The following is a 14,397-nucleotide window of genomic DNA, read 5'->3' as shown; positions in this document are numbered from 1 at the left end:
GTGGGGGTGGGTTGGGAGGGGGTGGGCCTCCAGGCGCCGCTGGTAGCATTGGCAACACTTTTCACAGGGGGTGCACCGTCAATCTCAGGGGGTGCATGTGCACCCCCTACGCGTCACTAATGAGTCAGCTGGCAATAATAAGCAGTGAGTGGAGAAAAGTCTGGGCCTATGTAGGCAGAGTGGGGGTTTAAATCCCTCCCTAATCAGAGCATCCTGCCAGGGTCTCGCCAAATCCTCCTCAGCTCAGCATTGTAGAAGGGAAAGGAGGGCTGCTCTAGTGCCCGTAGCTTCTAGCTTGAGCCACTGCAGGCATCTGCCTGCATGTCCTCAGTTCAGAGGGAATGTCTGTACACTTGCAAATTGGTTCAACCTAAGCAGGTTAGACTAGCCCGCAAAGATTGAATCAATTCAGGCTCAGGCTTTTTGAATGTCTGTCCCTAGCCCTAGGCATCTGAGAGTGAGTTTATACTGGTTCTTCATTGCTCTTGGAAGTACTGTTCTAGAACTAACCCTACCTTCCTGTTCCCAGCCCACACACACCAAACCTAGAAACTACCCACTCTGCTCTTGAACTCTCTGCCTCCAGGAGCCTGAGAACTGAGGCAGTGACTGCCATCTGAGTGACTTCCCTGCTGCATTTCCAAGTTTAGTACATGAGGGACAGAACTAGCTCAGCATTGTTCTCATGTGCAAATGACTCTGTGAAGGCTGCAGAAATGGAACTGACATTCCACATGTGACCATTTCCAAGAGCAACTGCCTAATTTATGCGCCCTGCCACAGCATCTCATTTCCTTTTCTGTGTCTAAATCTCAGACTCCAGGTCTGACATTCTGATTCTACAAAGCTCAGACTGGCAAAATTCATTAACAGTTTAATACAAATGATCATAGACTAAAGAGGGTAAAATTAATGAAAAGCAATGAAGATTAATGTGAATGGTATGTTAGATGGCATTATTAGAAAGTGGCCTGGACTATTCAAATCTTGTTCCACAGTAAAACACATGCATTAACTTGCTCTGACGAAGGCCTGAGACAAAGGGAAGGAATAAAACTAGAATGAAGAAAGTGGTAATCACTCAAAGTTTGTATTTTAGCAGGTGCCAAACAATGGCACCTAAAGCGAGATCAAGCAAAGCAACCCCAGATATGAACACAGGTACCTTGGGGAGCTGAAGAAAATTATCTTAAAATATTTTCTCCTGTGGCAGTTCTTAGGAATTTATCTAACTGTACAGTTTGGCTTTTCTAGAAATATTGCTCTGAGGGCTCTGTAGTCATTTGGGCTAAGTCTCTCCACCATATTCTGTGTCCTTAAATAACCTCCTTTCAGTTTGCAGCATCTCAAAACATTTGTAAATATATTCAGCATTCTGTTGAGAGATTTTTCCAGCAGTTCTGGCAATTACACTGTTTAATTATTGGTTACAGATAAGTACAAGGTACAGAAGGTATGAGAAAAGTAAGCACTATTGAAAACCTGGATTCCCCTTCTAAGTCTGCTGTTGACTTGCTGTTCGATCTTGGGCAAATCGTTTCATCTCTCTGTAGCTGTATTTTTTTCTTGCAACTAGACTTTTTTTTCTACTTTAGATTGTTAGATCTTGTAAAGGCAAGGACTTTGTATTTGTACAGAACCAGGCTAGCACAATAGATTCATATTATGAATAACAATGAAAAAATGCAACGAACATACAAGAACATTTCCAAAGCAGCCTCCCAAGTAGCGTCTACCTCATGGCACTATGTGGCCACTAGATCTATTTGCCACTCAGTCCAGGCTTTCAGGTGATTCACTGGAGGCTCCAGTTTGGTAGAGATGTACACATTTTGAGATTACTAATGGTAGTACAGATAAACATGTGCCTAAGTGTGTTTATTCTGCGACCTGTAACTACAATCAACTAAGCATATAATACAGGTAACAGACTGTGAGGGTTACATGAAAATAAATACTTTGGCCAAATATTCAGGAACGAGTGCTTGGAGTTAGTGACTTTAAGTTAAAACTATGTGTAAGTATGTAAATAAGATATTTCAGTTGATGTTCAACACCTCTGAAATTTGGGATACTTACTCAAGTGCCTATATATTGATCTGGTGCCTAATTTTAGTGACCCACAATTGGAAAGTTTGGCCTGAATTCACAGGCTCTGGACCTGCATGATGTCTGTGAGATCCTGGATGGATACTTTCCTGTCCCTCTGAAATAAATTTGATATATAGTTTAATGCTTATTTTAGTGATCATGGGGTAACTGAAAAACATGGGCAGGAAATATTAGCAGTTGTGACTATGTTGGGAGGAAAGAATACTTTTATCAAAATAGAAGGATACAGATCTCCTGTGGGTAGTGGCTGAGAAAGCAATACCATTAGATTAGACTTATTCCTCCACAACTTTAGAGTAGGGCAGGTGGCAGCAGAACTGAATCTTATGACTGAGTCAAATTCAGATCTGGTATATACAGACATGGTGCCAACTTGATGGTGTTGAATCTGTTTATATAAAGAATGAATTAAGACTATTTAAGGCTTGTATTGTTTAGACTTAAAACACTGTCTAAAATTTGAGACAAAGCTTCTGAGCATCTTGCCAACAAGAATAAGTGAAATTTATGCTAGTCTCAGATTAGTTTATGCTTCCAGAACTAGGAATTGTTTTTAATGGTTCAGAATTAGGCTCCTAAATCCATACTTAAATAAATGGCCCAACTTTTCAACAGTGCTGAGAACCCTGCAGGTTTCTGCAGAAGTCAGTGTGAGCCTCAAAGGGTCTATGCCTTTCAAAATCAGACCTCTAATTCAGGAACCTTACCCAAAGCACTCTCTTTTAAAAATATTAGTGCAAGCTTTTTTTATATGAGCTGAAGGCGGGGGGTGGGGGCTGGGAAGAGAATTACATTAATACTTTTGTTTCCTTTTCTTAAAATCTTTATATGAATGTCTTAGATGCACTTTGTTATTTGGATTTTCTTGATCAAAGATCTAAGGACCATTACATTCTTTAATATGTGTACTGTTTTTTTTTCATCTTTGGTCCCTCAGGTTGCAAAATGAAATTGCTATTGGAATTCTTATATTTACTGTGTTTTCAGTGGCTTTTTATTTTGTTGGCTAACACTGTACTTTAAAAATGATGAACATTATTGATAGTTTGGGAAACCAATAGCAACTTAAATAAAAATAAACTGAAACTCCAGGGCTTCACTGAAGTTAATAGGACAAATTGTTGACCATGGTCAACACAATGATTCCATTGACTTCAGCAGAGTGTGTAGCCTTAAGTCAGAGGAGAATGTTCTCCATAGGAGCAGGATTGGGAGTGTGCCAGTAATTCTTTTGTAGTCATTGCTAGCCAGTTGACAGATGTAGTAATATGCTAGAACATTTTCAGCTATAGTTCTGGGCTATTCTCTGTATGATTGGTTGGTGCGCACAGAATTCCTGCCGGAGCTCTGTTATGCATGAAGGAAACATGCACACTATTTTCATAAGCCAGGATGCACTGAGAGGCCTGTGACTCTAAGTCTTGAATACCTCTTTCACACTGAGCTCATGGACTACTTTTTTGACAGAGTCTTGCAAAAGGATATTGTGAAGGAAGGATCTTTGCATGTTGCTTCACCCTGGTTGGGTACAAAAGGCTCTGTCAGTATCTGGCACTAGACCAGTAGCCTTCTTCTTCAGTAGAGCAGCTTAATTATATAAAGGAAGCAGCTTTTGTGACATATTTTGCTTTGCCTGCTTCTCAGCACATCATCCTGAAATATTTGCCTTTTGAAGTACTAAACGTACAGTAAAAAGTACATAGTGTATTTTATTTATAACTTGGTCAATTTTAATTGGAACTAAATTATAAGAAAGAAAATATGCAATCCTCATAGCAATGCTCCTATTAGTCATAGTTCATTTAGAAGGACACTTGCTTATTTTGATCATGGGCAGTGATTATTATACTAGTCTTACTGAACCGTCTGATACCTATTCAGTTCCAGGAAGTTTTATATACTGGCAAAATTGTCATGGTCTTGAAAGGATGGGTGAAGAAATTACCTGTAATAATTTATAAAAATGACATGTTGACCCAGTCTCTGCCATGCCTACTCTCTGCATACATAGAGCTGATTCAATAGGGGTTTTGTTGGGAAATCCGCCGTCAGTGGAGGGAAGATGGTATCAATTAGAAACCACCCCCCCCCCCCCCCGCAAGTCCTGGGGAGACCATGCAAAAGTTGTTCCCTTCAGTGCCCCAGTTTTTACCCCTTATCAAGCTCACCAATGCAGTTTTGGGTAGGAGGTTCAACTGAGGGGTGGGAGAACAAAAAAGGTGCAGTGGATTTAAAGAGAGCCCCTCTAGGACAGGTAGTTTAAGGGCAAAAGAGCGGGAGCAAGAGCTCCAGAGGTGCTCAGGGGTAAGAAGGATCTGTCTAGGGCTTTAAGTCAGAAGGAGACAGGCAGTTTTGGGCAGGTGGTTCAACTGAATGAGCTGGGAGGCCCCTCAAGGACCAGTAGTTTAAAGGCAATGGAGTGGGAGTGCTGGGGGTGCTCAGGGGTAAGAAGGGCCTGCCTAGGACTCCAGGTCAGAGGGGGACAGGGGTATGAGGCTGAAGTTGGTTCAGAAAAAGGACCTGGGAATAAGGACCCAACTTGAGCCATGCCGTTTAAAAACCCGCCCGGCTTATATAACGCCTGGTGGAAGCTGCTGTGGAGAGAAAAACGCGACTCGTGCTTGAAGGAGGGCGTGCGGGGGCTCTGCAAACCGCTGGCCAGCGCAGCCGGGTCTGTGGGCACCAGAGTTAAGGGAGGCTCCGCTCTGAGCTGCCCCCAAGACTCAGGCCGGAGCAGGTCTCGCCGGAGAGGCGGCCAAGGTAGCGCCGTCTCCCGAGCGCCGGCTGGAGCATCCCTCCACCGCAGCCCGAGCCCAGCCGCTCCGCGCCCTGCCTACCCCGGGGGGGCGCAGAGGGCTCGTGGCGCAGGGCGGCCGGACAAGGCTTGCAGCCGCCTCCGCCTCTTCCCGCCCCTCCCGCCTGCCCCTGCAGCAGCGGCAGGAGCGGGTGGCTCCGCGTCGCCTTCGCTTCTCCGCCCCTGCGAGCCCCGCGGCCGCCTGCACCCGCCGGGCAGGTAGGGCCGCGCTGGGCCGGGGGGACTCAGGTCTGCGTGCGTGCGTGCGTGTGTGTGTGTGTGTGTGTGTGTGCGTGCGAGTGTGAGAGAGAGATCAAGGGGGAGCCTGGGCTTGTCTGTGTGTGATACTTAAGTGGGAGCATGGTCAGTACAGGGGGAAGACTGGGCTTGTGTGTGTGACAGAGCATGTGCAATACAGGAGGGGCTTCACATACGTGAAAGAGAGAGAGAGATCAAGGGGAAGACTGGGCTTGTGTGTGCATGTGTGTGTGTGTGAGATGCTTCAGTGTGTGCAGTATGGGGGGGTTCAAGTGCAAGTGTGTGTATGTGAGGTGTGGTGCAATTCCACACACATGTGTTTGTGTGTATTGGTAAGGGAGAGGAGCAATGGCACAGCTCCTGAGCTGCTAGAGAGCTAACATGCTTTGCCTGGAGCTAGGCGCCTACCCTGGGTGGCACCTGGGGCAGGCCGTGACGTTGGAGCTGGGCACAACTTCCAGCATGTTCATTGGTCCAAATGAGGCAGGAAAGTTTCCACACCCTTTCCCAAAGAGTGGTGTGGCATCCTCATTGCCTCCTGCTGTGTTGTGCTGCAAGGGCACAGTTCTTGGTTGTAAGGGTGTGTGAGCGTGCTCTGCTCCAGCAGAAGCCCTAGGAGGGAGGGATTTGGGGGTTGAGGAAAGAGCTTGTGGCCTCTGCCACAACTGCCCCGCGTTCTAGAGAGGTTCGGCATACCCTCAGTGTGTCTGTGGCATGGTACAGATGGACTGCCCTGGTCCTGGAGTCCTGGGAGCCCTGGCACCAGTTCCAGCAGCAGAGTGGAAGGGCAGCTCTGTTCACTACCCACACTGCAACTGCTCCTTATATGGAGATGCAAGGGTTAGGGTGCAAGGGAGAGGTTTGCTAGGCCTTCCACATCATTGCCCCTCTGCTTTTGTGCCTGGGAGAGGGGTCTGCCTCTTTCTGGGGTTGACATGAGTGGCCTTAAGGTGGTATTACAGTGATAAAACTAGAGTTTTAATCATGGTGGGACAAACCTCCTGGTTTGTTTGTTTTCACCTCACTGAAGGAAACGGGAGAGCCCTGACTGAGGGGTGAGTTGGCCCAGGGGAGAGCAGCCTGAAAGGAACATAAGAATTGCCAAGCTGGACCAGATTCAGATACTGGACTGGAAAGAGTTTGTTTGACAGGTGCTTTAGAGGAGGCTGCAAACCTCTGCAGTAGGCTGATGCATTATAATCTATCTCCCACTTTAGGATTTATTCTTATCCCAATTTGTTAAAGATCAGATGAAGCTATGAAGCTTGAGGTTTTCAAGGTTGTGTTAGCTTTAACTATTCTAACTGCGGCTTATCCACATAAATGCCAATGCCTTTTGACTCCTACTAGGTTTCTGGGACATACAACTTCCTGTAGTGGTGAGTTTCACAGTGGGACTGTGCACTGGCTGGAAAGGTTTTTCCTTCTGTCTTTCTTTAACTTGCTGTCTTTTTCATTGGCACTCCCCTTGCTCTTGTGTTATGGGTCTGGGAGAACAGAATTGAATCTGCCTACTCTAGGGCATTTGTTGTTTTATGTGCTTTTATCTCGCTTCTTCTAATTATTCCCTTTATGAAGTAAAGCATCCAATTCTACCTTCTCTTTTTATGTAAGAGATTTCCCATGTCCTCGCCCCTAGTGCCATTCTGTAAATGTCACTGACCCGTGCAGCATCCTTTTAGAGATGAGGTGGTCAGTACTTCATGCAGAGTTCAATCTAGATGAGGCAGCACCATTGATTTTTTTTTTTTTTTAAATAAAAGCATTGCAATATTTCCATATTATTCTCCACTCTATTCTGTATGCATCCTAACATGTAGTTTGTTTTTCCAGCTGCAGCTTTACCTCAAGCAGGTCTTCATCTGAACTATTTTCTTTGACACCTCAAGCCTCTTTTCTGAGTTGATAATGTTAATTTAGAATTTTGTTAAGAGGTATGAATAGATCGAGTTTATTTCTACAGTGTAGACATACAAAAAACTAGAACTCTTGGTTCCAAAATGATACCATTTATTAAACCAACTGGGAAGACTTATTGACACTAAACTTCACTTACTAGCGTGGTGCCTATTTGCTTAACGTATCTGAGTTATCTAAATGTGATGAGGTTAATGTCAAGGGAAATGGTGACAAGGAATTAACACAACATATAACACAACTGAAAGGAAACATTTGGAAAGACAAAAATTATAAGCCATAAAGGAAACAAAGAGCTTAAATGTGAGCTCTCTTGCCCACAGTGTCAGCTGTATAATTTGTAAAACCATAATCCAGATAAAAATTCTAACCTGCTAAAGAAGAAAAATTTAAGCGACTGAAGAGTGAAGCAAAACTTCGTATTAGAACGTACATAGAATGTTAACAGATTTTCCTTTGCTTTGAAATTTTTTTCCTTGGGTTTCACTTCAGGCCAGGCCTGATTACTAGCTCTTGTCGGAGGGCTCATTTCTTATCTCTCTTTTCCCACTGTAATCGATTTGCTCAGTCATAAGTACTTAATAGATGACATAAACACCCTGTAAGGCATTATGCTGATTCCTTTGGTGCCTATATTGACCTAGTCCCTCCCTTGCCCTAGAATTTAGTGAGGTGAGATCAGAGCCAGTTCATGAAGTTTGAGGTGCATCTGAGGATGACAAGCTGCCAGTGGGTGGGACTGGTAGTAACAAAAAGGTTGAGAGCACAATAATTAATCTGTGTGTGCAGATAATTTAAACTCCTATCAAGCATTTACTAGCAATCTTGTTGATAGTTTTAGCAGCCAGATAGAACGTGGGGATTTCTTCAGCAGATTGAACACATAAAGAGAAAGTTGGGGGGGGGGGGGGGTAAGGGATTAGGGGGAGACAATATCAGTGATGATTGTGAGTAATAGAGGTATAGACCTTTGCTTGGGGGGAAAATATATATTTTTGCATTGAAATAGCTAAATTTAATAACAGTCTTAATATATAGACTTAGTGGAAGCAAGGTACGTGGAATTTCTTGGGGTTTGGGGGTTTTTTTTTTACCTAACATAAAACTACCTCAACATAGTTTTGGCGAAACCAAAGTGCAGGGAAGACATAGCCATAGTTGGTAAGAATGCTTATTGTCAGTGTTTTACTGTACCTGATAATACAAAAAACAAAAGCAAAAAGATTTAAAGAAAAGGTCAAATTTTTCTACCTCATTCAAAAGGTACATGTCTTGCATTTGCTCATTCTACATTTACTTCATTGTTTAAATGGGGAGATGACAGTGATTCTACCAAACTTCCATTTATCACTGTTGCTGGGGCAGGGAGTTGGACAAAAGGAGCAAAGTACTGAAAAAATGGAACAGATTATCACTTCTCTTTTCCAGTTTGAGCACAGATATGTGGAATCCACCATTTATATTAGGGAGGGTTTGTCAGTGCAGAACAGCTTTGAAAAGACTGTGCTGTCTGCGGCAAAGATGACTTAGTGATTTTCAAGTTTTGAAATTATTTTGAAGAACCAAAGATAATTCTTAGTGATTTTGAAGTATACCTATTAGGTTGAGGTTTATTTATTTATTTTGTTGGGAGACTGGTATCTATAAGTTCATTATTTGTTCATGCATGACATGAGAAGAGGAGCTGTTTATTTAAAAAATAATTAAGCTACTGTAAGTTTAGTAGGAGTGTGCAAAACGGGCCGTATTTCATTCGGATTCAGCCCAAATTGGGGACAGCGATTCGAGTTGTTGATTTGGATCACTGTCCCAATTTGATTCGGCCGAATCCAAATCTGAAGATTCAATGCTGATTCGTAAAATCAGTGATTCAGGCATAGACACAGCTTTAAATGTTTTTTCGACATGCCTTGAGGTACCAGGCGCAGCTTGTGAATGTTGCAATGGTGGGGTGGATGGAGCATCCCACAGGAGCAGAGGCCCCCCCCTCCCCCTTGTGTGCTTGGCAGCATACCCAGAAGTGGACCAGAAGTACTTCCGGTTCACTTTGCATCCACTGCCAAGCAGTGAATAGCTGCAGGGGGACCCTGGGTGCCCCCCCAGACCCAGGAAGCACCAGTCACCAAGCCAGGGGACTTGGGGGGGGGGGGAGGGCAGCGTGCTCCCCAGTGGACCTGGAAGTGGACTGGAAGTGCTTTTGGTCCACTTCTGGGTCTGCCGCTGAGTGCGCTGGGGACACTTTCCCCAGCTTTCCTGTGGGATGCTCCATCTGCCCCACCACTGCAGCATTCATGAGGTGTCTGCTACCTTGAGGTATGTAAAAAAAACATTTAAAGCTGTGTCTATATCTGAATCGCCAAATCTTTCTGAATCTCTGAATCGATTCGGAGGGTTCCGATTTGATTTGGAGAGATTAAGGGGTCTCCTGATTTGATTCGGAGATTTGGCCACTGAATCGGGCCGGATCGAATTAGTGACCAAAGCTTTGCACAGCCCTAATGTGTAGAGCTGTAGGTGTCCTACAACACTGTAGGAAAACTTACCCATGTCAACATGAAGTCAGCTAGCAAAAACCCCCACAAAGACTCTTTTCTAATCCTCCATTGTTATGGGACATAGTATTACCATTGCCTTGTTTAAGTGTTACCATTGGCTTGCTTAAGACTATAACATTGGATCCTTCAGATTCAGATGACCTGCATAACTTCGCTCCTAATAACTTTTGTATGATGCAACTTTTGTTCATTGTTGGTAAACTTCACTTGATAGGGAGGGCTAGTGCAAGGTTTTGCTAACTACTGAAGTCCCACCATGTTTGACCTATGCATGGGGGCCGCATGGCAGCAGGTAGGCTGGGGCCATAAGCACCACTGCAGGGCTCTGTACTTCGGTCTTGCCCTGAAAGGGAGTGAACCAATGAGCGCACACGTGCAGGGGTGTGAATTTCCCATGGGGCAAATAGGAGTGGCACAGATTTGTGCTGCTTCTATCTGTCCCCAGGCATTCCCCTGCATGCATGCTTTGTTGCGTGGCAAAGTGACCTGGGTGGGGTAGGGGAGGCTGGGTCCCAGGACGTGCTTGCCCCAGCAGGCTTACCTGGGGTCCTAGGGACCTCCCGGGGCAGCAGTGGTGCTGAGCCAGCTGCTCAGAGCCTGGCTGGCAGCCAGTGTATTTCTCTGCCCTGTCAGGCTTCCTTTCTGACAACACATGCTGCTGCCACACGCACCATGTGACATTTTTTAGCAGGATTTTTTTTTTTTTTTTTTTTTTGACACCAGGGTTTGTGGTGCCCCAAACTGCTTTGAGGTGCTGCAGACCACATGTGCACCTTCACCAAGATGCACCCATAGGCTCTCTTCTCTTCTCTTTTGTTAAGGGTGGACCTTCAGAATTAAAGCATTTTGGTAGAACAGTACAGGGAAGCTTGCAACACTGTTGTGTATGGCAGGCCTGACCTGTGGGCAGACTTAACTCTCTTATCTGACCACCTTTGACTCATGAGTTTTAAAATCTATACCATGTTTTTTTAGAAGTTCTAGGAACAATTCATACAAACTGATCCTAATCAAATAAAAGGGTAGGGGTTGGGAGAAATAATGATTATTGTGTCTGCTACACTGGCAATGAGGGCTACCCCTTTCATTTTGAGGACTTACATTACTATATTTTACAGTCATATAATTTGATATGTGTGTCTCTTGATTTATGTAGAATACAAACAGATGTTCGTGATTTAATTTATGAGTTAAATGAACAAAGAGCAAGCTCATGTTTTTACTGCATCCTGAGGATTCAGTTCCCCTTATAGATTCACTCTGAGAGATCAACTTGGAATTTTTCTTTCCTTCCTTTTCTCGCTAAAGTTTGGGCAAATTGTGAGATGAGAAGCCTCTAAACAACACTATTGAACGAGTTTATAGTTATATCTGTCTCAAGTAGCAAATATCACATTCTTACTCATCTTACAATTCTGAGAGAAACATGCAAAGGGTTAAGGATGGGAAAGATGGAAGAAGTTCTCTCAGTCTGTTGGGTTACTGTGATATTTGTTGTAATAAGGTCATGACATAAAGGAACTCTGTTAAAAGTCTGACCACTCTGTCCTGGCCTCAGGCACCAGACATTGGTAAGAGTTATCAAAGGTCAATGCCCTATGAAATAGGTCAGGCCACACTTTCTCAAGTGGCTACTGTTAACCTAAAACAGCTGAACTAATCTTAAATTAGTGAAAGATACTTGGAGGTACAGTGCCAGTGCTTGTTCTCAGCATTAATACCTTTGGAGGAGCTCTAGCAAGCAGATGCTGGAGTTGGTCCTGATTTATACTGGAATCAGCTTGCTCATAGTAGCTGCATATGCAATAATCATGCATTATAATTTATTTATTTGTACTATAGCTATGCACAGGGGCACAAGCTGTGGACACAAGATACTGTTGTGCTAGGTGCTGTATGAATTTAGATTATCTACTGCTTAAATATGAAGATAGAGCAGATTGTTCTTTTAAAAAAATCACGTTTTTTGGGGGGGTTTTTGCTTCAGTAGTACAGGAAAGTCAAAGCTGTTCATACTTCTGCTGTTACTATTTATTTTATCCCTGCTAGACTGATGTCAGTTTCATTTGTGAATCTTCTGACATCAACCCTTAGCTTGTCCACAAAGAGCAGCAGATAATATGGACCTTTTATTTGAACTACTGTCTCTATACACATTTCTTGTAGGAATAATAATAATAAAAAAGAATGAAAGGTTTCAAATGTAATTCTCACTCCTTACAGAGTTCAAAATAGCAAGGTATCCGAGTTTCAGTGACCAGTTACACGTTCAACTTATTGCCTGTCATCTGACCATACTTAATATTTTTTTCTGGTTGGAGAGTTAATTAAAATCCACAATTTATATTATTGCCAGGTCATTTGACAAAATGGGAAATGGATCAATGAAACACAAGCATCTGAAGCGGCCAGAGAGACATGTAGCAAACTTCTCCATTAGCTATTCTAGCAGAGGGAAGTTGCTGAAAGACCCTGCCCTGGGCATCAGTGTGTCAGGGAGAGCTGATGTTCTTAGAAGCAAAGTGCTGGAGCTTGAAAGGGAGCTGAAGAGAAAGGATGATGAGCTATGTGAGAGTGAACATCACATCACAGAACTACAGGAACAGCTGGCTACGCAAACGAAAGCCATAGCAGAACTCACTGAGGAACTCCAGGGCAAATGCATCCAGCTGAACAAGCTACAAGATGTTGTTAACACTCAAGGAGGGAACTCCTTCCATTCTTCACCATTTAAAACGGCTCAGAGGCTCAACCAAACTGCTTCCCATGCGTTTTCTGCTAACAGGAGGAGAGGTGCTAAGGAAGGTGTTTCTGCAGAGCCAACAACTAGGATGTATGATCTGAGTAAACAACCCAGGTTTTCCTTTGAAAAAGCAAGAGTCAGAAAGGACTCCAGGTGAGTTCATTCCAGAGCATTTGTAACATTCTGCCTCGTCTTTTCTGCCACTGCAGTGGTACCCTCGGTAATGAACTTCCTTCTTTTTTCCCCCGCAGGGCACGTTCATAATAAATGAAGGTGCACTGTCTGCATATTTCTTTCTTAAGTATTCATGTTTGAATTTATGCCAGACTGCTAGACTTGTCATGCTTGACTTTGTGATCAGTCAGGTTTAAGTATAGCATGCTTAGAGGGTCCAGCCTGAGTCATCTCCAGCTGTTAAAAAGCTACAGCTAATAAAACTGGTGTTTTTTCCAGAATAGGTGAACATAAATATCATCGCTCTCATGATTTCTTAATGAAATGAAAATTCAGTGAAAATGAAAAGCCAGTTAATGAAAATATGCCTGGCTTTTCCTACTGTCACATCTCAGTAGTGAAGTCTGACTGCTGAATATCAACTGTTGTTATTGTTTCTAGGGACATTTGTACACACCACAAAATTGACCTTTAAAGCACCTTAATGCCCTTTTGCACTGCTTTAATGGCAGGCTGTTTGCACGTGTCGGTGGTATAATGTGCATTAAATGACTTTGGGATGCAGCAAAATAAAACATCTCCAAGGTGGTTTAGTGTGCCGCATAGAGAAGCACTGGGTCCCGTGAATCTCATGGGCTGTGCAAGCAGGCTCCATTGGAGGAAAAAATAAATGGTGAGCCCGATCTTTTTTTTTTCCTCCTTGCCTGCCTGAGCTGCGGGGGGTCTCGGTGCTTCCCTCCGCACCTTTGGTGGCCTCCAGGACTTCTTGGGGTGGTTGCTTACTGGTGGGTGCCACCTGAGAGGCACCGCTCCTGCCATGGAGGGAAGCACCAGCCCACCCTCCCCTGCAGCTCAGGGACTGCTCCACCTGCCAGCGGCTTGCCTTCCCTGCCCTGCTGCCAGAGAGGCAGGTAAGGGTCAGGCCTAACCCTTGGGTTTACTTCACCGTAAATTGAAGCGGTGCTTTTAAAGATCCACCACTTCAATTTAGGGAGAATTAAACCAAAGTAAACCCCCGTGGCATATACAAATGCCCTAGGGCACTTCCAGAAGCTCATGATTTTAATATCATGGAGAGATAAGTAAACAGAGAAGCTCTGTGCTGGGCAAAGAAGGTCAGACTCAATCTGTGGGGATGATGGAAAATAGAACAAAGAAAAATACAATTTAATTGTAAATTTGTGAAATAAGTTTACTTGGGTAAACTTAATGGGTCAGATTCTCTTTGTTGAGCTGGTGGTACAGCACAGCCAGAATCTAGCTACAGCTGCTCCTACTACCTAGGGGAATCTCTTACCAGGTGGCAGAGTGACACCCCAAGCCTACAGTGGAGCACAGTTGTATTCCTCCAGTTGACTGAGACATTTTTGCTTTCTTTGCCAACTCAAGCATGCTCCATAGCCTAAATTGCATTCTTGCCTGGCTAGAACCTTTCAGAGTAATTTTTTAGGATCATTTATGAGAAATTGACTTTGTAACTGTTGTTAAAACTATGTCATGCTGCTAATTTCAGAGCACTGCAAATGAAGTAGGGTGGTTCAAAAAGGCTGATTAACAAAGTCCAGTTTTTTAAATTTAAATATTTTAAAGGGCAGCTTTATTTAAAATTATGAAAACTGTATCAAGGCTTAAAATTACAGTAAGCTAATAAAATTATATTGAATAAACTTTAGCAGTACCTGTTTGTTCCCAAAGTTATAAAGGTTGGTAGACCACTCAAATGGCTGGACATACGGGCTAAGCACCTGGGATCAAATTTTGCTCAAGTGCTAAACCAGCTTTTTTCAAGAAGCAATCTCTTTTGCAATAGGGAGAGAGGATTTTATTTTTTTAAAACTTCAGTT

General features: G+C 43.6%; 1 protein-coding gene across 1 annotated transcript in view; it reads left to right on the top strand.

The window, feature by feature from the left end:
- Nucleotides 1–4,857: 4,857 nt before the first annotated feature.
- Nucleotides 4,858–14,397, top strand: part of PRKG2 (protein kinase cGMP-dependent 2) — a 71,550-nt gene continuing 62,010 nt past the window's right edge. The window contains exons 1-2 of the mRNA XM_014604178.3: nt 4,858–5,125; nt 11,993–12,532. Of these exons, the coding sequence (XP_014459664.1) occupies nt 12,006–12,532 (527 nt within the window). The 5' untranslated portion in view covers nt 4,858–5,125; nt 11,993–12,005. The remainder of the gene's footprint in view (nt 5,126–11,992; nt 12,533–14,397) is intronic.

Source organism: Alligator mississippiensis, chromosome 2 (assembly GCF_030867095.1).
Source record: "Alligator mississippiensis isolate rAllMis1 chromosome 2, rAllMis1, whole genome shotgun sequence".
In the NCBI taxonomy this organism is placed as follows: Eukaryota; Metazoa; Chordata; order Crocodylia; family Alligatoridae; genus Alligator; species Alligator mississippiensis.
Note: the sequence above shows the minus strand (reverse complement) of the source record. Positions and strands in the feature narration are given on the sequence as shown.